The sequence below is a fragment of the Pristis pectinata genome, chromosome 13, assembly GCF_009764475.1.
Source record: "Pristis pectinata isolate sPriPec2 chromosome 13, sPriPec2.1.pri, whole genome shotgun sequence".
NCBI classification, from domain to species: Eukaryota; Metazoa; Chordata; class Chondrichthyes; order Rhinopristiformes; family Pristidae; genus Pristis; species Pristis pectinata.
In genome coordinates this window covers 3,553,652-3,580,393 of record NC_067417.1, presented here as the reverse complement: position 1 = coordinate 3,580,393, position 26,742 = coordinate 3,553,652, and the positions used below count along the sequence as shown (strand labels likewise).

General features: G+C 46.7%; 1 protein-coding gene across 4 annotated transcripts in view; it reads left to right on the top strand.

Annotated features, from left to right (window-relative positions):
- bean1 (brain expressed, associated with NEDD4, 1) overlaps positions 1-26,742 on the top strand; it is a 102,458-nt gene that overhangs the window by 17,145 nt on the left and 58,571 nt on the right. For 2 of the 4 annotated variants that reach the window (XM_052028204.1, XM_052028205.1), the window contains one exon: positions 6,215-6,349. The exons of 1 other annotated variant lie outside the window; for it this stretch is intronic. In XM_052028204.1, the coding sequence (XP_051884164.1) occupies positions 6,215-6,349 (135 nt within the window). One more of the 4 variants, XM_052028206.1, reaches the window with a different exon arrangement.

The window sequence follows — 26,742 nt, the reverse complement described above, 5'->3', positions numbered from 1 at the left end:
CAGTGTCTTAAATGTCCCTAATGTATCTGTCCCCACAACCTCTGCCAACAGTGCATTCCACGCACCCACCACCCTCTGTGTAAAAAAAAACTTGGCATCCCCCTTATACCTTCCTCCAATCACCTTAAAATTATGTCCCCTCATGTTAGCCATTGTTGCACTGGGAAAAAGTCTCTGTCCACTCGATCTATGCCTCTTATCATCTTGTACACCTCTATCAGGTCACCTCTCATCCTCCTTCTCCGAAAAGAAATAAGCCCTAGCTCACTCAACCTATCCTCATAAGACATGCTCTCCAATCCAGGCAGCATCCTGGTAAATCTCCTCTGCACCCTCTCTAAAGCTTCCACATCCTTCCTATAATCAGGCGACCAGAACTGAACACAATACTCCAAGTGTGGTCTGACCAGAGTTCTATAGAGCTGCAACATCACCTCGTGGCTCTTGAACTCAATACCCCGACTAATGAAGGCCAACACACCATACGCCTTCTTAACAACCCTATCAACCTACGTGGCAACCTTGAGGGATCTATGGACATGGACCCCAAGATCCCTCTGTTCCTCCACACTACTGAGAGTTGCTCTGAGAGTCTCTGCCTCTGCCATCCCCTCAGGCAGTGTGTTCCAGATTCCACCCATCCTCTGGCTGAAAAATCATCTTCTACACATCCCCTTTAAACCTCCAACCCCTAACCTTAAACCTATACCTTCTGGTTTTGTATACGTCTGCTTACCATCTACACCCCTCATAACCTGTCAGCTCCCCGCCACCCCCCCCCCCCCCCAGCATCCTGCATTCCATGGGATACAAACTCAACCTATCCTGTCTCTCCTCATGACTAAAATGGAAATATGCCATCTCAGAGGAGGTAGATAAAGTTTAGAAAGATTGGGGAATTCAGGACTGTGGAGATCTGCAGGGAAGAAGAGTTGAGGCCATGATCACATTGAATGGCAAGGCAGGCTTTGAGGAAACAGATGGTTCCTATTTTCATCTGTTCTTGTGTACTGTATGTCCATGGTGAAATCAAGCCAGTTGGGACCAGGGAATTGGAAAGGGTAGAAGTGACAGAGGGCATCAGAGTTGTCAGGGATGAAAGTGGGAAGGGACAGGACCAAAGGTAAAAGGGTGGAGCATCACACAATCTGCTGGAGGAACTCAGCAGGTCGAGCAGCATCTGTGGGAGACAAGGAACTGATTTTCCCTGGTGCTATCTTGATGTACTTGTGGACTGAAATGATCTGTATGGATGGCATGCAAAACAAAGTTTTTCACTGTGCCTCGGTACATGTGACAATAAAATATCAATTACCAATTGTTGACATTTTGGGTTGAAACCCTGCATCAGGACTGAGAGTGGAGAGGGGAGATAGTCAGTATAAAGAGGAGAAGGGGAGAGGTGAGTTGGAGGCCGGAAGTGATTGTGGATTGAGGGGGGTGGTGGGTAGCGCGAACCAGGTAGGGGTGGGGGGGTGGAGTTGGGACAGTAGCAGGTATCAGAATCAGGTTTATTATCACTGACATATGTTGTGAAATGTGTTGTTTTGCGGCAGCAGGACAGTGCAAGACATAAAGATGGAAAAATGACTATAAGTCCCAAAAATAAATAGTGCAAAAGAGGAATAACGAGGTGGTGTTCGTGGGTTCATGGACCGTTTAGAAATCTGATGGTGGAGGGGAAGAAGCTGTTCCTGAATCATTGAGTGTGGGTCTTCAGGCTCCTGTAACTCCTCCCTGATGGTAGTAACGAGAAGAGGACATGTCCCGGATGGTGAGGCTCCTTAGTGATGGATGCTGCCTTTTTGAGCCACCACCTCTTGAAGACGTCCTTGAGAGTAGATGATAAATGAAGGCAGACAAAAAAAAAAGGTGGAGGCAGGAGGAGGGTGGCAAGAGTGAAGGAGGGAGTTGAGAGGCAGGAAGAAATAAGTTGATTGGGACCTGCAACAATGAGTCTGGGACACTTCTGGTGCATCTTCCAGTGGTTCATATTTGATTATCCTCTGTCACAGTCACATTTACTGAGAACCCTTGACTGCTTGTGTGGGCTATCAGAAATTTAAAAGAAGTAATTAATTCCCACATTTCCTAACAACATAGAAGGAGGTCATTTGGCCCATCGAATCTATGCTGGCTCTCAGATCAATCCCATCCACCGTATTCCCTTGCTTATTTTCCTGAAACCTATTCTGTTAATATATTCCCAACAACTCTCTCTTACCACCCACCTACACACTAGGAACTATTCACAGTGGCCAATTAACCTACCAACCTGCGCATCTTTGGCATCTGAGAAACAAAGGACTACAGATGCTGGGGGAACTTAGCCGGGTCAGGACCCTTCTTCAGTCCTGAAGAAGGGTCCTGACCTGAAACATTGACCACCTGCTTTTCTCCACAGCTGCTGCCTGGCCTGCTGAGTTCCTCCAGCATCATCATGTTTTTCACCTTTGGGATCTGGGAGGAAACCAGAGCACCTGGGGGAACCCGTGAAGAAACGGGGAGAACGTGCATACACCACACAGAGAGCACTGGAGGTCAGGATTGAACCCAGGTTGTTGGAGCTGTGAGGTAGCAGCTCTTAGTGCTGTACCACTACGCTGCTCGTTCATGGTGTGTTTACTTTCCCATATACCTTTTGTGGCTTCTGGGCACCCCAGCACACTTCACAGCCAAAGAAGTGTCGTCGCTTCAGTGTGACATTGGGGCAGCCAGCTCGTGCATTGCAAGAGCCCACATATGTGACAATGACCATTTGGTCTTTTGGCTTATCAATTAAAATATGGAACATTGAACAGTACAGCACAGAAACAGGCCCTTCTGCTCACAATCTCTGTGCTGACCATGATGCCAATCGAGACTAATCCTATCTGCCTGTTCTCAACCTGTTCATGTGTCTGTCCAAATGCCTCTTGGACATTGCTATTAAGGCTGCTTTCCACCACTACCCCTGGCAGTGTGTTCTGGCACCTACCACTCTCTGTGTATATATATTAAAAAATACCTGCCTCACACATCTCCCTTAAACTTTCCACCTCTCACCTTAAAGCTATGCCCTCCCAGTATTTAACATTTCTACTCTGGCTCTCTCTGTGTTGCAAGTTAACAGAAATCAACAAAAGAATAAGATTATACCACGCAAAATACATGGAGGCTTGTGGATCCAGAGGTCCAGGACCATTGATCAGGACAGTGCAAGTGTGCATCCCACCACATCATCTGTGGCACTTAAAGTACAATTAATGAAAAAGGTTTAGAGCAAAAGACCAGGGGTTCCCACATCACATCAATGAGTTTTGAGTTATGAGCATTGAACCAGGCCTTTAGCTCTGATCATCAAACATTCATTTACACTAATCCCATTTTGTTGGGCATAAAAACCAGCTTTTTGTTCAAAGTTGGAATTAAAATTGGGGAAAAGCCTCCTAATGTGGCCAAAACCTTTACTTAGAAATGAGAGGAGGCCCTCAATGTGTTCCACCTTTTCCACAACATCATGGCTCGGCACAGTAGTGTAACAGTTAGCGTAACACTATTGCAGCGCCAGTGACCCGGATTCAATTCCGGCCACTGTTTGTAAGGAGTTTGTATGTTCTCCCTGTGTCTGCGTGGGTTTCCTCCGGGTGCTCCAGTTTCCTCCCACATTCCAAAGACATATGGGTTAGGAAGTTGTGGACATGCTATGTTGGCGCCGGAAGCATGGTGACACTTGTGGGTGCCCCCAGAACACTCTACGCAAAAGATGCATTTCACTGTGTGTTTCGATGTACATGTGACTAATAAAGATATCTTATCAATGCTTTAATTCCTTGCCACTATTTCCCCAAGTACCTTTTGGTCAATAATAATCTATCAACTTTGTATTTAAAATGAACAATAAAATAATTGTCCTATTTCTGCCACCATTTCAGATAACTGCCACCATTTCAGAGAACCTTTGGGTATGCAAGATCCTGTCTGTTGCAGAGAGAAGTTTTTTGTTTAAATCCTGGTTCAGTAGCCAATATATAAATCCCCCAAGTCAGAAACAAAAGCAAGAAATTGCAAAGTGTACGGAAAGCAGGTGCAGGGCAGAACCAGGCCCTTCAGCCCATCTGACCTGTGTTGGCATCCATGCTTCACATGCCATTTTTTTCCACAAGTATTTCTCCTGAGGCATCGCCTCTTGTAGATGTCCTCGATGGTGAAGAGAGCAGTACCCATGATGGAACTGGCTGAGTCCACCACTCTTTGTAGCCTCTTGCACTCCTGGAGTTCCCATACCAAGCCATGATGCAACCAGTAAGAATGTTTTCCATCTATCCATCTTGTGTGGGTGCATTCTCTTACCCTGCAGCCACACATTAATTCCTTGGTTTCAAATCAGGCATCATCTCATTGGATAGTAGAACAAGGTATTAGATCTGAAGATAATGTTGACCAGAAGGTTCTTCAGAAGTCAAGAATGAGGTGAAAATCTTATGATCACAGCTGCTTTATTAGGTGTTCATCATAGTACAGGTCAGGCAGGGTCAGACAGCCAGCAATGCAACAGTTACGAGAAGTAACTGGACTATAACAGAGGGACCAGAGCACATGCTTCCCTTTTTTACTGCAAACCAGTCTGGACCAGTTTTGATAAGAAACCTGTTTAGCAGGTACTGACTGAATCACACTTCAGCTTTGCGGACAAAGAAATTACAGAAGTATAGAACCAAATGTACTGCAAGCAACTAAAAGTTTACAGACAAACAGGTGGTTATAGAAGATTTATTTATGAAAAGATGTGCCAACATTGGAAAGGGTTCAGAGAAGATTCACTGGAATGATTCCAAGAATGAGAGGGTTAACATATGAGGAACGTTTGCTGGCTCTTGGGCTGTACTCCTTGGAGTTCAGAAGAATGAGGGGGCACCTCATAGAAACATTTCGAATGTTAAAAGGAGTAAATGTGGCAAAGTTATTTTCCATGGTAGGGGAGTCTAGTACAAGAGGGCACGACTTCAGGATTGAAGGGCGCCCATTCAGAACAGAGATGCGGAGAAATTTCTTTAGCCAGAGAGTGGTGAATCTGTGGAATTTGTTGCCACGGGCGGCTGTGGAGGCAAAGTCATTGAGTGTATTTAAGGCAGAGATTGATAGGTATCTGAGTAGCCAGGGCATCAAAGGTTATGGTGAGAAGGTGGGGGAGTGGGGCTAAATGGGAGAGTGGGTCAGCTCATGATAGAATGGCGGAGCAGACTTGATGGGCCGAATGGCCGACTTCTGCCCCTTTGTCTTATGGTCTATTGGAACATATAAGATTGTAAAGAAAGCTAAAACTACGAGGAAAAGCACAATAAAAACAATAGTCTGGACCCTAATCCAACAAAGGGAACCAACAACCTCCTTGCTTTAGTGCTTCCTTCCGATATCCTCGTTCCCCTGCCTTCCCCATCTCCATGTGTTTGCTTTCAGATGCCCCACTTCAACCCCAGCTACCTTGGGTTATCTTCTGGACCCCACACGCAATGGCTCAACGTGAGGTAGAGCAGCTTAAGTGGACCAGTAGGATTGGGTGTGGAGCAAGTTTAAAGTAAACTTGGACTAATGCATCGAGTTCAGTCTGGTTTTCAGATCACCAGTGCCAATAGCTATATCTAAATAAATAAAATATCTCAGGTGACGTGACGCTGAGTGACTTTTCAAAAACGTGAATGTAAGGTTTGTTCATATTAAAAAAATAATTTCACGCAGTGGATTGCATTTGGCCCAGATCGATGTACAATGGAAATCAATGAGAAGGGATTTGGTCTATTGGAATTATGTGCAATGGAAGTGAATGGGAAGGGGGTTGGTTCCACTGGGATTCTTTTACAAACACGGTAAATGGGAAGGGGGTGGTTCCACTGGGATTCTTTCGCAAAGATGGTAAATGGGAAGGGGGTGGTTCCACTGGGATTCTTTTGCAAAGACGGTAAATGGGAAGGGGTTTGGTCCGTGATTCTATGTAGAGGGGATATATGGGAAGGGAGTGGTTCCATTGGGATCCTATGCAAATGGGGCTTAAATGGGAAGGGGTTTGGTCCTGTTGGGGTTCTATGGAATGGGGATGCATCCGGTCCACTGGTATTCTGTGCAATGGAGATAGCTGGGAGAGAAGTTTCCACATCTGTCAGACATGTATTGCTCAAGAGTTCCCTGTTCCATGCCTTGCTATGTAACTGATGTCCACCTCCTCTGGTTTAATCAGATGAACAAAACATACTTCCCTGCAAGAAGGACGAGCGGCAATGTGGAAATGGCCTGTGTCTTCTCAACTGGCTGCGCTGTCACTACAGGAAGGACTGTGGCCGAGAGTACACCTCCATCAAGTTAATATGTTCAAGTAGGTTCTGCCTTTGAAATTACACCACGCCGTGTGTAACGGCTTAAAAACACTGAGCCCGGACAATTCCATCGACCCCTCTCGTCACCAGGCTTCTGGCAGACCTCCCAAGCAGCGGGCTTTTCAGTGCGTGCACCCACCTGTAGCCTGGGGCATCGTAGTCCTCGTCTGAGTCCTCTGCGGAGAAGTCATGTGCAACCTCGCCCTGTGGTGAGCTAGCGCCAGTGCTGCCCTCCCCCCACGCCTAGTGTCTCGTCGTGTGCAGACCCAGCCTCAATGCTGTCCTCTAAGTTCCACACAGTGTCAGTGTCTGAGCTGGTGGATGCAAGTGTGAAACCACGTGACGGTGAGTGGATCGTCACCGTCTTCTTACTGTTCCGCCGCTGCTGAGGTGAAATGGGGGAGGAGGGTAAGTGGTGCTGAGGGGCTAGTGGGGCAACATGTTGGCAAACGTTATCTGTAATGTGTAACTTGAGTAATTGGTATTGGTTTATTATTGTCACATGTATACATACAGTGAAAAGCTTTTGTTTGCGTGCCATCCAGGCAGATCATTCCATACATAAGCACGTCAAGGAACTACAAAAGGAAAAACGATACAGAATAAAGCATTACAGTTACAGAGAAGGTGCAGTGCAGGCAGACAGGTAAAGTGCCAGGGCCACAACAAGGTAGTTCGAGAGTTTAAAAGTTCATCTTTATCATACAGTAGGTCCGTTCAAGAGTCGGATAGCAGTGGGATAGAAGCTGTCCTTGAGCCTAGTGGTACATGCTCTCAGGCTTTTGTATCTTCTGCCCTGTGGGAGGGGGGAGAAGAGAGAATGACCAGGGTGGGAGGGGTCCTTGATTACGTTGACTGTTTTCCCGAGGCAGCGGGAGGTGTAGATGGAGTCCATGGAGGGGAGGCTGGTTTGCTTGATGGACTGGGCTGCGTTGACAACTCTCTGCAGTTTCTTGCGGTCATGGGCAGAGCAGTTGCCACACCAAGCCGTGATGCATCTGGATAGGATGCTTTCTATGGTGCATCTGTAAAAATTGGAAGAGTCATCGAGGACTTGTCGAATTTCCTTAGCCTTCTGAGGAAATAGAAGCATTGGTGTGTTTTCTTGGTTGTAGTGTCAACGTGGCTGGACCAGGACAAATTGTTGGTGATATTTACACCTAGGAACTTGAAGCTCTCGACCATCTCCTCCTCAGCACCATTGATACAGACAGCGTGTACTCCACCCCATTGCCTGAAGTCAAAGGGGAAGGAGGAATGTGAGGAGGAATAGGAGTGAGGGTCTTCTCACCTTCTTCACTTCCAACACATCACTACTAGCAGCACCTAGTAATACTCAACACCAGCAGTGGCAGGGGGTGAGGACGAGAGGGGACATCAGTCTCTAATCGTGCACCCATCTTGTTCTGCAAGGGAGAGAGAAGTGTGGCAGTGTGTGTCACAGACACTGGGGTTATCACAGTTGAACATCTGGCAGTGTGTGGAAGCTGTGAGTGTGTGTGTCTGGCAGCGGTGGTGAGGGTGAGGTGATGCCTGTGGACACTGGACTAGTGCCTGGTTGCTGGAGGTTGATGGTGGGTGAGTGGTGGAGATAGGGTGAGTTGAAGTGTGTGTGCGTGTGCGTGTGTGTGTGTGTGTGTGTGTGTGAGACTGTGTGTAGGTTATGGGACCTGAAGATGCATTTGCTGCCTTTGACCTTGGGGTGTGAATCATTGAACATCCGGATGAAGATGGAGCTTAATCCGTGCAAATGTGAGGTGTTGCACTTTGACATGTCAAATGTAAGGGGAAAGTATACAGTAAATGGCAGGACCCTTAAAAGCATTGATGTGCAAAGGGATGTTGGGGTCCAAGTCCATAGCTCCCTGAAAGTGGCAACACAAGTAGATGGGGTGGTAAAGAACGTGTGTGGCATGTTTGCCTTCATTGGTCGGACCATTGAGTATAAAACTGGGAAGTCATGTTGCAGCTGTATAAAACTTTAGTCAGACCACACTTGAAGTATTGTGTGCAGTTCTGGTCACCCCATTGCAGGAAGGATGTGGAGACTGTGGGGAGGGTGCAGAAGAGGTTCACCAGGATGCTGCCTGGATTAGAGGATATGAGCTATAAGGAGAGGTTGAACAAACTTGGGTTGTTTTCCCTGGAGTGTCAGAGGCTGAAGGGAGACCTGATGGAAGTTTATAAAATTATGAGAGGCATAGATAGGGTAGGCAGTCAGGGTCTTTTTCCCAGAGTAGAAATGTCTAATACTAGAGGACATGCATTTGAGGTAAGACAGGGAAAGTTTAAAGGAGATGTGACAGAGCACAGTGGGTGCCTGGAATGGACTGCCTGGGGTTAGTGATGGAAGCAGATACCGTGGACAGATCCATGAATATACAGGGAATGGAGGAAATGGACCGTGTGCAAGAAGAAGAGACTTAGTTTAATTCAGCATCGTGTTCGGCACAGACTGTCGGCCGACAGCCTGTTCCTAGCCTCTACTGTTCTATGTCTGGTGAATCAGCATCTGGTCCCCAGCCCCTGGCATTGACCCCACCACAGCCTTCCGAGAGTGCCCCTCAAGACCTCCAGTCTACACAAGACTCCTCTCTCACACTCTACCTCCCCACAGCACCCGCCTCACATATGAAGTCTCTTGCGCGTGCTTGCTGCCTCCAGGGATGCACCATTTTCCGTGGATTGTTCCGGAATATCTGCTGACAGCTGGTCCACCGCAGTGCTGGCCTTAGCCGATGCTGGCCACTGACACTGTTAATCCCCAGCTAGTGGCTGCAACCGGTGCACAGGTTGCTTGACAGCAGTACGACAGACAGGTGGCAGAGAGCTGGCTTGGAGCCAACAGGGGCCGTTGTATCCTACAGGGATATCGGTTCGAGTCTCCATGACTCCCTGCTGAGACCTCCCGTCCCCTCCCTCTCCTCCTCCTCCTCCTCCCAGCATCCTAGGAGACCCTGCAAGACCTTCTGCTCAACCTCTCACGGGAAAAATTGTGGCCCTGTATCTGAGGAAGGATGTGCTGGCCCTGGAGAAGGTCCAGAGGAGGTTGAAGAGTGGAAGGCTTCACATATGAGGAGCGTTTGATGTCTCTGGGCCTGTACTCGGGAGTTCAGAAGGATGAGGGGGGGATCTCATTGATACTGAAAGGTCTGGATAGAGTGGACATGGAGAGGATGTTTCCCTTAGTAGGGAGAGTCTAGGATCCAAGGGCACAACCTCAGAATAAAGGGATGCCCCTTTACAACTGAGATGAGGAGGAATTTCTTCAGCCAGAAGGTGGAGAATCTGTGGAATTCGTTGCCACAGACAGCTGTGGAGGCCAAGTCACTGGGTGTATTTGAGGCAGAGATTGACAGATTCTTGATTGGTCAGGAAGTTAAGGGTCACAGGGAGAAGGTGGGAAAATGGTGTTGAAAAAAAGTCAGCCATGATTGAATGGCAGAGCAGACTCGATGGGCCGAATGACCTGATTCTGCTCCTATATCTTATGGTCTTATGGAAATGCCAGCTTAAGCACCAAAGCATAAATACTCGGCCAGTCAGACAGCATCTGTGGAAAGAGAAACCAGTCAATGTTACAGGTCAGAGACCCTGCCTCAGAACTGCGGGGAGAGTTTTCTGCAGGGATATCAGTTTTCAAAGCAGAGTTGGGGTGGCGAGGACTGAGGTGTCAGACTAATGGAGATGGGTTAAGACAGATCAAGTGATGCGGAGCACAAGCGCTGACCATTAGCAAGCTATAGCACCAATGGCTGGCGGACCTGTTTGTACAGAAGCTTTGAAGTCATTACCAGCCTCACATTGCCACCTGAAGCAAGGGCAAGGTTTTGCAAAATTCCACCAACTCTCAGAAGGTGTTGACCAGCATGAACCTGCAAGCAGTTGCTGGTCCCTTTGGGTAGACTTTTTTAATTTGAAAATTATTTGGTAAATATAGTAGTATTCATTAAAAGCAATGGGACAGCTCCCTCTCATTGTATCCTCACTTCAATACATTCTTACAATGCATGAATGTCACTCATGCTTCCTCCTTAAACAATACACACATGAAGCGTCTGAGAGGCTGTTATACAGGACCCAGCCCCTCAGTGTCCAGTGACAGCAGGACTCTAGACTGTGGTCCTTCCCCACAGAGCCTTTGCAGTGGCTGCACCGAGCTTCAGTGTGTCCCTCAGCGCATACTCCTGCAGCCTGGAATGCACCAGTCGGCAGCATCCCCTTGCGGATATCTCCTTACACTGGAAGGCCAACAGGTTTCAGGCAGACCAGAGTGCGTCTTTCACTGAGTTGATGGTCTGGCATCAGTTTTTGATCCAATTAGCCAGGTCACCTTGGGGCCCATGTGCCTTATCCTTCTGGACCAGCCCACAATGCGAGATCTTATCAAATGCCCTACTGATGTCCATATAGACGATGTTTACTGCCCTGCCTTCCTTTATGTTCCTGATCAAAGCGTCAGTGTCATCCAAGGTTCCTTAATCTTGCCATTTTGCTTTTTACCCTTATCCAAGCATGCTGGCCCTGAACTCTTACTAAGTTATGCTTTCAGATGACACAGAAGAAAGTCATTTGGCCCATCAAGTCTGTGCCAGCTCTGAGAGGAATCCCATCAGTTCTTCTGCCCCACTTGTTTCCCCATATCCATTCTCTCTCACATACCCAACAAACCTCCTCCCTCGATTCTTCTGACATCCCACATAAACTAGAGGTAATTTACAGCAGCCATTCAATTTACCAGCACGTCTTTGGAATGTGGGAGGAAACCGGAGCACCCAAGGGAAACCCAAGTGGTCACAGGGAGAACGAGCAAACTCCACACAGACAGCACAAAGATCAGGATTGAACCTGGGTTGCTGGATTTGTATAGCATCAGCACCACCTACTGCACCGCGGTGCGATCCTTTGCCCATGGATATAATGTTCTTTTTTTTAAACCTTCTCCTGTATGCTTTCTGTAATATGGAATCCAAAACAATGTCCCTTGTCTGTGAGAAGCCAATGAAAGTTCTACATCTGTGGAACTTCACTGCTTTTCAATTCTGACCTTGACAAACATCAGGATCTAGTTCTGAACATTCTGGCTTTTGTAACTTCTGTGTCTATTCCTGTCAAAGAACTGAAACATTTGTGCCTTTTCCAGCAGTGAATGGTGGCACCATTGTGAAATGAATTTCCAGTTATTGTTTGAACAATATATACACATACCCTCGGGCTACTGGGAAACTCTTGACAGGATGAAGTAATAACAGGATGTCAGCAGCACTCAATGGCACATGGGGCGAGGAACAGAGTTGGAGCTTCAAATCAGTGACTTTCATTCTCCAAGGAGGGCTCCACTTTCTGCTTCTTGTTTGATTCTCATTCCCCTGGGTGTGTCCGTCCCTATACTCTTCACTTTTCTGTTGGAAGCTACCGACGTGAAGTCAACCATCTCCATTTCTCTGCTCCCTCCCTCATTCTCGCCTACCCTGCCCTGAGTTTGCAGCGATCCATTACCTCAAGGCTCACAGCCCCATCAACCCGGGTTCAATCCTGACTTCTGGCGCTGTCTGTGTGGGGTTTGCATGTTGTCCCTGTGCATGGGTTTCCGCCGGGTGGTCCGGTTTCCTTCCACGTCCCAAAGACATGTGGGTTAGTAGGTTAATTGGTGACTATAAGTTGCCCCCAGTGTGTGTGGATGGGTGGTAGAATCTGGGGGGAGTTGATGTGAATGTGAGGAGAATAAAATGGAAATCAAAGTCAAAGCTGAGTTTATTGTCACATGCACAAGTACACGTGTGCACAGATGCAATGGAAAACTTACTTGCAGCAGCATCACAGGCACAGAGCATCAGATAAGCAGCATTCACAAGGAAAACATCAACTATACATAAATTATACACAATTTTTAACAGAAAGAACACAATTAGAACCAAAAAAACAAAGTCCATTTTAGTGCAAAGTGATCAAAGTTTCATCCCACATTCCAAAGACGTACAGGTTAGGAAGTTGTGGGCACGCTATGTTGGCGCTGGAAGCGTGGCGACACTTGCGGACTGCCCCCCAGAATCTCTACACAAAAGATGTATTTCACTGTGTGTTTCGATGTACATGTGACTAATAAAGATCTTATCAAAGTTGTCATTGTGAGTAGAAATGAGTAGAAACTCAGGTCTTTGAGGGAGGGACTTCCTTCTCATGTTGAACTGAACCACATCAAAGTCAAGGTCGAGTTTATTGTCATCTGCACAAATCCATGTGTGCATAGGTGCAATGAAAAACTTACTTGCAGCAGCATCACAGGCACAGAACATATAAGCAGCATTCACAAGAAAAACATCAATTATAATGTTTACAAGAAAGAACACAATTAGAACAAAAAAAAAGCAAAGTCCATTTAAGTGCACAGTGATCAACCTGGTCACAGTGTTGCTAAACTGTAGTGATTAGGGTTGTGCTGGTTGGTTCAAGAACCGAATGGTTGAAGGGAAGTAGCTGTTCCTGAACCTGGTGGTGTGGGACTTCAGGCTTCTGTACCTCCTGCCTGATGGTAGCTGCGAGAAGATGGCATGGCCCGGATGGTGGAGATCTTTGATGATGGATGTTGCCTTCTTGAGGCAGCGCCTCCTGTAGATAGTCCCGATGGTGGGGAAGGATATGCCCACGATGTATTGGGCAGAGTCCACTACTCTCTGCAGCTTCTTGCGTTCCTGTGCATTGAGTTGCCGTCCAGACTGTGATGCAACCGTAAGAGAAATAGTATAGGATTGGTGTAAATAGATGGTTGATGGTCAGTGCAGACTCGGTGGGCTAAAGGACCTGTTTCCTTGCTGTATATCTACGACTTCTTGTGTCCTCTGCCATGTTTCTTGGCCCTAACTATCTCATATAGATGTCCAGTCCTTGATCCTCTGTGTCTCTCTCCATGATGGTTTGTGGGTTAACCAGGCTGACACTGGAGTAGAGTTGATGCCAGTTGAAATGGACTCGGGACACTATTGATGCATGTGACTTTAATTCTCCACCCCAGTCTCACATTCGTTTATCTGTCCTTGGCTTCCTGCACTGTCAGAACAAGGCCCAACGCAAGCCTGAGGAACAGCACCTCATCTTCTATCCGGGCATGTAGCAGCCTTCCATACTCACCATTGAATTTTCCAACTTCCGATAACTCACTTGGCTGTATCAGAACATCGAACTGTGCGACTCAAGAAAAGGCCCTTTGGCCCACGCCGTCTATGCTGACCATAATTCCAATCTAGACTAATCCCATCTGCGTGCTCGTGGTCCACACCACTCCATCCCCTGCCTGTTCATGTGTCTGTCTAAATGCCTCTTAAACGTTGCTATCGTACCTGCTTCCACCACCTCCTCTGGTAGCCTGTCCCAGGCACCCACCACTCTCTGAGCTAAAAAATAAATTGCCTCACAAATCTCCTTTAAACTTCCCCCTCTCACCTTAAACCTATACCCTCCAGCATTTGTATTTCCACCTTCAGGAAAAGACTCTGACTCTCTACTCTGTCAATTCCTCTCATAATTTTTTATACCTCTAACAGGTCGCCCCTCAGCCTCTGACGCTCCAGAGAAAACAACGCACGTTTATCCAACCTCTCTCTATAGCTAAAGCTTTCTAATCCAGGCAACATCCTGGTGAACCTCTTCTGCACCCTCTCCAAAGCACTTGGACAGGTACATGGATAGGAAAGATTTAGAGGGATATGGTCCAAATGCAGGCAAATGGAACTAGCTTAAATGGGAATCTTAGTTATCAAGGACAGGTTGGGCTGAAGGGCCTGTTTCCGTACTATATGACTTTATGGCTTTATGACTTTTGAGCCACATTGTGAAATATTAGGATGGATGGCTAGCAGGTTGATAGGAGGTAAACTTTTAAGGACCATCTTAACAAAGGATGGAGAGGCAGAGTTTGATGGATGAGAGAGGGATTTTCAGAGCTTGGAGCAGCACTTCCTAATCCTTACCTGAGCATCAACAAGCAAAACACTGCAGATACTGGAAACCTTAAATTTAAAAAAATGTTGGAAACACTCAGCAGGTCAGGCAGCATCTGTGGAGAGAGAAACTGAATTAACATCTCAGTTGTATGACCTTTCTCCAGAACTCAGAAAGTCACCACTTTGTGCCCACCTATCACCACCTTGTGCCCACCCCTCTTTTGTCCACCTATCACTGCTCTGCTTCCCCCCCCCCCCTTATATATTGGGCTTCCCTTTCTCCTTTCTTCAGTCCTGAAGAAGGGTCCTGACCTGAAATGCTGACCGCCTGCTTTTCTCCATGGATGCTGCCTGGCCTGCTGAGTTCCTCCAGCATCTTAGTGTTTTTCCATCAGAACTCAGAACATTTCCTTAGCGTGACCCATTTCAACACAGGAAATTTTTTGCAGCTCTCTGCCCCAAATCATGCAAGCAACATGTCATAAATGCACATTACTATTCTGCCAAAGATCCTCGTGCTGAAGCAGCTAACATAATCAGAGACCCCACCCACCTGGGTCATTCTCTCTTCTCCCCTCTGCCATCAGGTAGAAGATACAGGAGCCTGAGGGCACGTACCACCAGGCACAAGGACAGCTTCTATCCCACTGTGAGAAGACCATAGGATGCTCAAAGCAGCTGTGCAGGTTGACTCTGTGGTTAAGAAGGCATATGGTGTATTGTCCTTCATCGATCGGGGAATTGAATTTAGGAGCCAAGAGGTATTGTTGCAGCTATATAGGCCCCTGGTCAGACCCCACTTGGAGTACTGTGCTCAGTTCTGGTCGCCTCACTACAGGAAAGATGTGGAAGTCATAGAGAGGGTACAGAGGAGATTTACAAGGATGCTGCCTGGAATGCAGAGCATGCCTTATGAAAGCAGGCTGAGGGAACTCGGCCTTTTCTCCTTGGAGAGATGGAGGATGAGGGGTGACCTGATAGAGTTGTATAAGATGATAAGAGGTATTGATCGGGTAGATAGAGGCTTTTCCCCAGGGCTGAAATGGTGGCCACAAAAGGACACAGGTTTAAGGTGCTGGGGAGTAGGTATAGAGGAGATGTCAGGGGTAAGTTTCTTACTCAGAGAGTGGTGAGTGTGTGGATTGGGCTGCTGGAAACGGTGGTGGAGGCGGATACGATAGGGTCTTTCAAGAGACTGTTAGATAGGTACGTGGAGCTAAAGAAAATAGAGGGCTATGGGTAAGCCTAGTAATTTCTAGGGTAGGGACATGTTCGGCACAGCTTTGTGGGCTGAAGGGCCTGAATTGTGCTGTAGTTTTTCTATGCTTCTATGTTTCTAAGACAATTGAACGGTTCCCTGATATGATGAGATGGACTCTTGACCTCACAGTCTACCTCGTTATGACCTTGCACCTTATTGTCTGCCTGCAATGCACTTCCCTGTAGCTGTGAAACTTTACTCTGTATTCTGTTATTGTTTTTACCCTGTACTACCTCAATGCACTGTAGGCACAGTAGTGGGCAGACACAGTAGTGTAGCGGTTAGCATAACGCTTTACAGCGCCAGAGACCCGGGTTCAATTCCGACCGCTGTCTGTAAGGAATTTGTACGTTCTCCCCAGGTCTGCGTGGGTTTCCTCCGGGTGCTCCGGTTTCCTCCCACATTCCAAAGACATATGGGTTAGGAAGTTGTGGGCAAGCTATGTTGGCGCCAGAAGTGTGGCGACACTTGCGGGCTGCCCCCAGAACACTCTACGCATAAGATGCATTTCACTGTGTGTTTTGATGTACATGTGACTAATAAAGAAATCTTATCTTATGAATAGATCTGTACGAACGGTATGCAAAACAGGTTTTTCACTGTACCTCAATACAAGTGACAATAATATACCAATACCAATGTGATCCCTTTTCTTCAAATCTATGTCTATCCCAAATTGGATTGCAAGCCCACAAATAGGAATGACTGACTTAGTAGTGAAGTGAGGGAAAGATAGAAGGCAGAAGTGGTTGGAATAGAGAGGCAGGATCCTTAGGTTTATAGGGTTGCTTGGAAGGTAAGAAGTAACACTGGTGTCACCTGCCAGAGTGTTTCTATCTCATTGTTCCTTTGATGCATTTCATGGCACATCACTCCACTCTACCTTACTGTACAGATATTAATGAAGCAAATTAATTTTAGATTCTTTAATCCTTTCTTGTGCAATGTGCAGCACTGCACATTTAATGAACCCACTCCCATGGGTATTTGATCCAACAAGACAATAAATCTCCTGGATGATTAAAAAAGCTCAGCTGAAATGCAGCTGGAAGTGGGTTGTCCGTTTTGTATAGGATTCTCTCAGCATTTATGTACAGTTAATGTGCCATCAGCTTTCTTACTAATCACAACCGTAAACTGCTTATACGTCATTCAATCAAACTTCAGTCCATTTATTCCTTCTCTTCTCAGAAATAATCTGTTCCTTCCTCCAGATCGGCCAGTTCTTGATATATTTCAAGTGGTATCTGCCCATCAGATCTTTGAGATTTAGACCAGAAACAAGCAGAGCATGGTGGTTAAGTTCCCGAAATAATGATCTGTAGAGACAGACCCAGAGCCATGTTTTTGACAGCAGCTGGTAAATTTAAATACAAATACATCTCCGGAATTAAAACGCAGTATGTTCACAAAACTACTGAATTGTCGTAAAATCATCAGGCAAGGAAATCCGTAGCTTTTTTACACAGTCTCGGTTCATTTATATTTCCCTTGGGTATGTGTTCATTTTCTGGGCAGATGTATACGTTGGTGGCCAGGCCAGCATTTATTCCCATCTCTAATTACCCTGAACTTGCAGAGGACATTTCGAAGACAACGGCATAGTGAGTGAAAAACAGAAAGAAAACCTGCAGATGCTGAAAGTCTGAAATAAAAGCAGAAAACACACAGCAGGTCAGGCAGCATCTGTGGAGAGAGAAACTGTTAACCTTCCAGGTCCGCACCCCTTGGTCATTGTGAGTCGGCCTACTACGCCTGTCATAGCCCATAAATTAATCAATTTAAAGTCCTCGCTGATGTCCTGGCTGATATTTCTCTCTGAAGCAACATCACTTTTCAGCATGGATTACATCAACATTGCTGTTTGTGGAATCTTACCAAGCCTCCCAACCCCATTTTACATGGTGATTGGACACCACAACTAAACATTCTCCTTGAATCAACATTGGGTGGGTTTCCTCGGGGTGCTCCGGTTTCCTCCCACATTCCAAAGAACGTAGGGGTTAGGAAGTTGTGGACATGCTATGTTGGCACCGGAAGCGTGGTGACACTTGCGGGCTGCCCCCAGAACACTCTACGCAAAAGATGCATTTCACTGTGTGTTTCGATGTACATGTAACTAATACAAAGTACACGTGACCACCCCTCCACAGCCAACTAAATAATGGAGTCATTAGCATGAAGGCAACAGGTAATCACATAACAAATGGGACAGGAAGAAATAGACGGTGCACAAAATTTAGGAAGGTGTCAGATGCAGGAGCAGATATTGTTCCTGCTTCTGAGTTCAAGTCCCACACTAGACCCCAGATATGCAGTGTGTTACTGAGGGAGTGCTGTAGTGTCAAGGGTACTGCCATGACATCCCTTCTGCCTCTTCATGTGACTTAAAAATCCCATGGTGTTATCTCAATGAGGAGTAGGGAAGTTCTTCCTGATGTCCTGGCCAACCTTTCTAAACCAGCCTCAGTTTTCCATCATTGCTCTTTGTGTCCATCAGAATGACCCACCAGAGGAAGTGGTCGAGGCAGGTGTAATGACAGACTTTACAAAAAAAATGGTTGTGCAGGTAAATGGATAGGAAGGGTTTAGAAGGATTTGGGCCAAACGCAGGAAAATGGGACTACCTTGGATGGGCATCTTGGTCGGCATGGACCAGTTGGGCCGAAGGGCCTGTTTCCATGCTGAATGATCTAAATTGGTTTATTATTGTCACATGTACCAAGATACAGTGAAAAACTTTGTTCTGCATGCCATCCGTACAGATCATTTCATCACATCAGTGCATTGAGGTAGTACAAGGGAAAACAATAACAGAATGCAGAATAATGTGTTACAGTTACAGAGAAAGTGCAGTGCAGGCAGACAATAAGATGAGTAATTCTTAAAATTGTAGAATTTAGATTTAAAAGAATAAAATAATTATATTAGAAGTAATGAGTAGATGCAGATCTTGCAATGAGTCCCCACTCTCTGGCCCCACTTTGCATCAATTTAAGTTAGCTACTGAGTTACACTGTGCGTACACTTCAAAAAAACCGTTTCAGCACATCCAGAGTTTGTGATAGGTGGTCACAGAAGTGCCAGTTCTTGTTCCTGTCCTTGCACATACCCCAATTTGGTCGTGTTCCATTGAGTTGTGAATGAGAGTCTGTGTCTAGAGTACACAACCTGCCACCTACTTGGGGAGTAGTACGGCAGGGCTTCTATGAAATTAAGGTGCAGTGATCTCTGTTGATTTATAAAATTTTAATTAAGCCTCTTCAGGTAATCAGAAGCCCCGATGTACAGCTCCTCGCCAACACACTGGCAAGTGGGAAAATAACGCAGTAATGTTCAAAGTTCCCTGAAAGACAAGGTCTCAGCAATTAGTGATGTCGCAGGTGGCTTAAGCAGACACCAGATGTCACTTATGCTCTCCCCACACTCTTCAATTTTCTTTCTAATTAGTGGCTCTCTCCATTAACGGTGCCTTTAATTACCCTTTGCACTTGAATGTCGATCCAAGGCAAGAGAGCAGTGAGCCCTTCATCAGCACAGGGGTAAAATATTTGCTGGCGTTAATCTCACCATTTCTTTTTCCCTCTGCTTGATCTCACTCTCTCTCTCGCTGTTTCTTAGTTCAACTTTGCCACTTCTGTCATTGTCAGAAACCATCAGCATCAAAACACTCCACCCCAACATATGTGCGTGCACAATGGGAATAGGTAGGGAGCTAAAGGGAAGGAAGGGCTTTGGGGAAAGAAAATTACATCTGCTGTCCACAGAGAGAGTAAATTAAATGAGTAAAAGTTACTTGTTTGATATTAAATCTATGATCCCCTGCTTAAGGGGAGGCATCAAACTTGTTTGTTCTCAATGTGCTCTTGCTTCTGTTATGCAAGGATTAATGAATTTAATGCCAGTGCAGATCACGCATATCCAATAATCTTTGCACTGTGTCCCTTGAAAGGATTAGTCGTATGAAGATTCCTTAAGTATGAAGTGGGTGGAAAGTGAGGAAGCAAAAAGAAGGGAAGGAAGACATGGACTTCTGTCGCACTTTACAGGACATCCCACGGCACTTTACAATCAGAGAGTCAGAGAGTTGTACAGCACGGAAAAAGGCCCTTCAGCCCGTACTTGTCCATGCCGACCGAGATGTAAATTCAAGCTAATCCCATTTCCCAGCACTTGGCCTATATCCCTATAAACTCTTATCATCCATATATCTGTCCACATCCTTCTTCAATGTATCTGAGGTACCTGCCTCACCCACTTCATCTGGCGGCTGGTTCCAAATATCTACCACCCCGTGTCTTAAAAGAATTGCCCCTCAGGTTCTTATTAAACCTTTCACCTCTAACCTTAAAAATATGTCCTCTAGTTTTCCATTCCCCAACCCTGGAAAAAAGACCGCTCATCGTATCTATACCCCTCCTGATTTTATATACCTCCATGAGATCACCCCTCAGTTTCCTACACTCCAAGGAGTTAAGGCCCAACCTGTCCAACCTCTCCCTATAACTCAGTCCCTCGAGTCCTGGCAACATCCTCATAAATCTTTTTTGCACTCTTTCCAGTTTAATTACAACCTTCATATAACAGGGTGACCAAAACTGAACACAATACTCCAAGTGTGGCCTCACCAACATCTTGTACAACTGCAGCATAATGTCCCAACTTCTATATTCAGTTCCCTGACCAATGAAGGCTAGCATGCCAGAAGCCTTCTTCACCACCCTGTCTACCTGTGACACCACTTTAGGGGAACTATGCACCTGTATTCCAAGGTCTCTCTGTTCTACAACAGTATCCAGGGCCCTCCTGTTCAACGTATAAGATAAGATTATAAGATTTCTTTATTAGTCACATATACTTCGAAACGCACAATGAAATGCACCTTTGCGTAGAGTGTTCTGGGGCAGCCCGTAAGTGTCGCCACGCTTCCGGCACCAACATAGCATGTCTGCAGCTTCCTAACCCGTACATCTTTGGAACGTGGGAGGAAACTGGAGCACTCGGAGGAAACCCACGCAATGTAAAAGCCCTACCTTGATTTGTCCTTCCAAAATATGACACTTGGTACTTATCTGAATTAAATTCAGTTTGCCATTCCTCAGCCCAGCTACCCAGCCGATCAAGGTCCTGCTGCAATTCTTGCCACTCCTCGTCACTGATTACGACACCACCTATTTTAGTGTCATCTGCAAACTTACTAACTATTCTTCGTATATTCTCACCCAAATCATTAATATAAATGACAAATAACAATCATAAATAACATAGATGACAATCAGTGAAGTAATTTTTGTAAAGTAGTCAAACACAGTGGGACTAGCTCAATTGGGCATCTTGGTCAGCATGGACAAGTTGGGCCGAAGGGCCTGTTCCCATGCTGTATAACTCTATGGCTCTATGATTCTAGTCCTTGTTGGAGTTTAAGAATTGCGGAATCAATTTCCACACAGTAAGATCCCACGAACCAGCCGGGTGACAGTGACCAGATAACCTGTTTTTCGGCGATATTAATTCAGAGATAAATGTTGACCAGGGCACAGAAGAGAACTCACCTACTCTTCAAACTGATGCAATGGGATCTTTACACCTGCAGACAGACCAACAATTCAATGTTACATCCAAAAGAAGACACTTCTGACAGTGCAGCACTCTCTCAGCACTGCAATGAGCAATGTCGGCTGCTTCTATAGAGTTCCTGGAGTTATACAGCGTGGAAACAGGCCGTTCGGCCCAACTGGTCCATGCCGACCAAGATGCCCTGTCCAAGATAGTCCCATTTGCCATAACCTTCTAAACATTTCTATGCTCAAGCTCCTGCTGCAGGACTTGAACCCACCATCTCTTTGCTCCACTGAGTCATCTGATGGACTCCAGTGCAATTATTTTTAAGGTGCACTGGTTGCTCATTAGTGTAATTTCTAATATGGCATCCAATGATACACCTGGTTTATGTTCTCAGGAGTGTGATACCGAGTACCACCAAGCGGGTTACTCTGCCATTTAGGTGCAGTTGTGTTTGGGGTGATCTTTATCTCTTAGGTGTCAGGTGATCTTTTTCCAAAGACTCATGAGGGAAGAAACTTCTCTTCATCTCCACTCCAAATGGCTGCCCGTTTATCCTGAGGCTCTGACCTAAGCCCTCAAGCCAAGGGAAGAAGCAATCCCGTCAGGTCCTCCCCAACTCTCTTCCCTCTGAACTACAGGGAAGAAAGGCACCATTCTACGCAGCTTCCCATCCTGTGAACGCCAGGATCCAATTTGGTGAACCACTTCCAAAGCAAGGATATCCCTTTTGGAAAGAAGGTCAAATGATGGTGTGTGGCCTCTCCAAAGTTTGGTACAATTCAATTTTCTGTTGAAGTCTGCCATGCTAGCACACCACAATCACGAGTTTATGGGTGCTCCTCGATAAGGCTGTTGGAGATGAGCAGTCAATAGCCTTTCCTTCACGCAGACAGTGGGACAGTGGGGGGCTGAGAGATCTTGGCACCATTACTGAGCCTCACAGGAAGTGTTCCTTAATGCTTTTCAGGAGGAAGAGAAGGAGAATTTCATCGCTTGCCATCAATGAACTATTGAGGTAAAGTCACTGATGATAAGTATGCACTCACAAAGGACAAGCTGCCACAAACAGCTCAGTCTTGTCTGAGAGACTACGTGCTGAGGATAAGGAGTGAAGAAAAAAAGAGGTTATTACCCAAGAGGCTTCCCCCTTCACCTTGCCTTTCCCCTTTCCCAGCCACCATGAATATAAGAAAATTCATTTATAGGGAATTGAAAACTGTAGACAAGGAGAGAGGCCTATACAGAAGGCATTCCTGCATTAGGGTACATGAGGGTAGTGGTTAAATTAAGGAAAGATAAGATTTATTTATTAGTCACATGTACATCAAAACACACAGCGAAATGCATCTTTTTGCGTCGAGTGTTCTGGGGGCAGCCTGCAAGTGTCGCCACACTTCCGGCGCCAACATAGCACGCCCACAACTTCCTAACCCGTAAGTCTTTGGAATGTGGGATGAAACCGGAGCACCCGGAGGAAACCCACACGGACACGGGGAGACCGTACAAACTCCTTACAGACAGCGGCTGGAATTGAACCCGGGTCGGTGGCGCTGTAAAGCGTTACGCTAACCGCTACACTACCGTGCCTGCCTAATCATAAGAGTACAGCCGGAAAACAGGCCCTTCAGCCCACCATGTCCATACTGACCATCAAGTACCATCTATACTAGTCCCATTTACCAGCACTTGGTCCATAGTCTTTGTCCCCTTTTAATATCCAGGGCCTTGACCATTGATTAAGAGGCTGCAGTTCCACTTACCCTCACCACTGGGAATGTAAATTCAAATTATGTAAGCAAATGTGGGATTTAAAAAGGAGGTCTGGGTAATGGTGAGTAATGGTTGTAAAAGCCCAGCTGGTTCAGGGAAGAAATCTGCCATCCTTTACTCTGTGGCTCCAGACACACCGGTGTGGTTCAGCTTTGACTGCCTCAGTTCAGGGGTCAATGCAGATATACAATAAGTGGGAACAAATCCATGATTTTTCTTTGAAGTATTAGTTTGTTGTTTGAAATGTAAATTTGGTGAGACTGACTGGCCCCTAATTATTGTAAGTGCTTTGTGTCTGATATGACTCTCCTGCAGTAGCTGTGACCTGTCAGTTTTGGTTCTGTGTATGAAGGTCACATTGATTTTATGGGAGTGATTGCTCACTGATAACTGAGGTTCAGGCTCTGTCAGGTGTTTGAGGCTTCAGGTCTCCTGCCTTCATTCTCCCTGTATCCCAGCTGTGAGTGCCTGCTCTCAGCTCAAACCTCTCACTAATTCAGTCATCTGAAGGACCACACTGTTAATGAAATCAGTCTCTTCCACTTTGCTTTAATATTTCATCTCTCTCTCTTTTCCTTTGCCCTCTCTCCCCCCAACTCCCTTCCCCCCTACTCCTGCCCCGCCACTCCCTTCCCCCACTCTCCCTCCCCTCTCCCCCACTCTCCCTCTCCCCCACTCTCCCTCCCCCCCACTCTCCCTCTCCCTCTCCCCAACTCTCTCTCTCTCCCCACTCTCCCTCTCCCCAATCCTTCCCCTCTCCCTCCCCCAACTCCCTCTCCCCCCAACTCTCCCTCTCCCCCCAACTCTCCCTCTCCCTCTCCCCCCAACTCTCCCTCTCCCCTCCCCACTCTCCCTGCCCTGCCCCACTCTCCCCCACTCCTACCCTCATGCATACACACCATCTCAGCTTCAACTGTACCCCTGACTTGGAAGGGTGTGGGTTCAATTCCCACTCCGGATTGGAGCACAATATCCTAGTTTTCGATGGCCGTCGGTTACCTGGACACGTCATCGTGTATTGTTTCTGACAACTTATTTATTGAAGCAAGGAGTTATTTTTTAAAGTCCTAAATATTAGTGACTAACCTGGTATGGAACGACTCCAGTACCAAAGGGTCAGGATCTATTGTACCCACCTTCACTGCCTCCGAACACTAATTACTGTTTAGCTGTGTCAGTTGTAACACCCTCACATCTGAGTCATGAGGCTCGAGTTCAAGGACTGTGTGCAGATGTCTCAGTTGTTACAGCCATGGTATTGACAGAGTGCCACCCTACTTTAGGTCCAGGCTGTTGTTCCCTCAGACGTATATAAAAGCTCCTTTGGCGCAGAAAGGGCAAGGGGCAGTGTAGTTGGTGGACTTGTTGCCTCCCAGCTACAGCGATCCGGGTTCAATCCCCAGTTACGGTGCTGTCTGTGCCGAGTGTATGCGTCTTCCCTGCTGCGACCGTGTGGGATTCCTCCGGGTGCAGTGGGATGTTCAATGTTCTTTCTGCTGTTGGTACTTGCCCTATCCATGTTCCGCCGGAGAGGCTGTGGACCTCAGTGCCTTTCCACATGCTCATTCTCCATAGAGTCACACAGCACAGAAAAAGGCCTTTCAGCCCAACTACTACATGCCGACCAAGATGCCCATCTAGGTTAGTCCCAGTTGCCTGCATTTGGCCCATGTCCCTCTGAACCTCTCCTATCCATGTACCTGTCCAAGGATGTTGAGGTGCGGCCGCCCAGGGACTCCCGTGAGTTGCTGAGGATGTTACATTTTCTGCCATGTCTCGCACATTACGGCAGAGACCACCTTCAAAATGTAGACACGGGAGACTGCAGATGCTGGAACCCAGAGTAACAAACAATCTGCTGGAGGAACTCAGCAGGCTGAGCAGCATCTGTGGGAGGGGGAAAGGAATTGTTGATGTTTCAGGTGGAAATCCTGCAGCAGGACATGCAAAATGTAGTTAGTTGGCTGCAACTTTAGAACATAGAAGAGTACAGCGCAGGAACAGGCCCTTCGGCCCACAATGTTGTGCTGAACCAATTACATTAATAATAAAATGCCCGACTGAACTATTCCCTTCTGCCTACACAATGTCCATATCCTACCATCTCCCTCATATTCATGTGCCTATCTAAGGGCTTCTTGAACACCTCCATCGTACCTGCCTCCACCACCACCCCTGGCAGCACATTCCAGGCACCCACCGCTCTCTGTGTAAAAAAAACTTGCCCTGCACATCTCCTTTGAACTTTCCCCCATCACCTTAAACGCATGCCCTCTGGTATTAGACATTTCAACCCTGGGAAAAAGACACTAGCCATCTATCTATGCCTCTCATAATTTTATGTACCTCTATCAGGTCTGCCCTCAGCCTCCGCCGCTCCAGAGAGAACAACCCAAGTTTGTCCAACCTCTCCGCATAGCACATGTCCTCTAATCCAGGCAGCATCCTAGTGAACCTCTTCTGCAAAGCTGTAACATCCTTCCTGTAATGGGGCAACCAGAACTGAATGCAACACTCCAGATGCGGCCAAACTAAAGTTTTATAAAGCTGCAGCATAATTTCCTGAACTGAGTGCCTCGACTAATGAAGGCAAGCATGGCGTATGCCTTCTTTACCACCCTATCAACCCATGTAGTCATTTTCAGGGAGCTATGAACTTGGATCCCAAGATCCCTCTGCTCATCAACACTGTGAAGGGTCCTGCCATTAACAGTGTACTGTCTCTTTACAATTGATCTCCCAGGGTGCAACACTTCACATTTGGCCGGGTTGAACGCCATCTGCCATTTCTCCGCCCATATCTGCAACTGATCTCTATCCTGCTGTATCTTTTGCCCGTCTTCTACACTATCCACAACACCACCGATCTTCATATCATCTGCAAACTTACTTACCCATCCATCTACGTTCTCATCCAGGTCATTTATATACATCACACACAGCAGAGGTCCCAGTACGGATCCCTGAGGGACACCACTGGTCACAGACCTCCAGCTAGAATGAGTCCCCTCGACCACTACCCTCTGTCTCCTTTGGGCAAGCCAGTTCTGAATCCGAACGGCCAATTCACCGTGGATCCCAGGCATCTCAATCTTCAGGATGATTTATGCATTTTTTGGATTATGGGAATCACTGGCAAGGCCAGCATTTATTACACATCCCTAATTGCCCCTTGAGAAGGTGAGCCATCTGCAACTGAGTGACTTGCTGGGCCATTTCAGAGACGACCCTACAGAGTGGGTGCAGAGTTACATATAGTCTAGACTGGGTTAGGGTCGCAAATTTCTTCCTCGGAAGGACCGTCATGAACCAGGTGGGTTTTGACATCAATCCAAGAGTTTTTGAACTCATCATTACCAAGTCATCTAGTTGTACCAAATTATTAACAATTTAAATTCCACATCTCCCAGAGTGCGACTTGAACTCAAGTCCCTGGATTAATAGCAAAAAGCATACTGCTGGAGGAACTCAGCGGGTCAGGCAGCATCTGTGGAGGGAAATGGACAGTCGACGTTTTGGGTCAAGAATCTTCATCTGGACTGAAAGATAGAGGGGAGGTAGACGGTATAAAGAGGTGAGGGGAAGGAGTGGAGCAAGAGCGGGCATGTGGATCCAGGTCAGGAGGGGTGATAGGCAGATGAAGGAGGGGAGGGCGGGAACAGCGACAGAGGCCGGGAGGTGATAGGTGGAGGTGACAGAGGGCTGCAGATGGTGGGATCTGATAGGAGAGGAGGGAACTAACTTCCAGTATCTGCAGTCTCTTGTGTCTCTGGATTAATCTGGTAATTAACCACTGCAGTATCATTGAAAATCACGGGGAAGGCACAGTGTAGATATGTCAGTCTTTTTTTTCTGA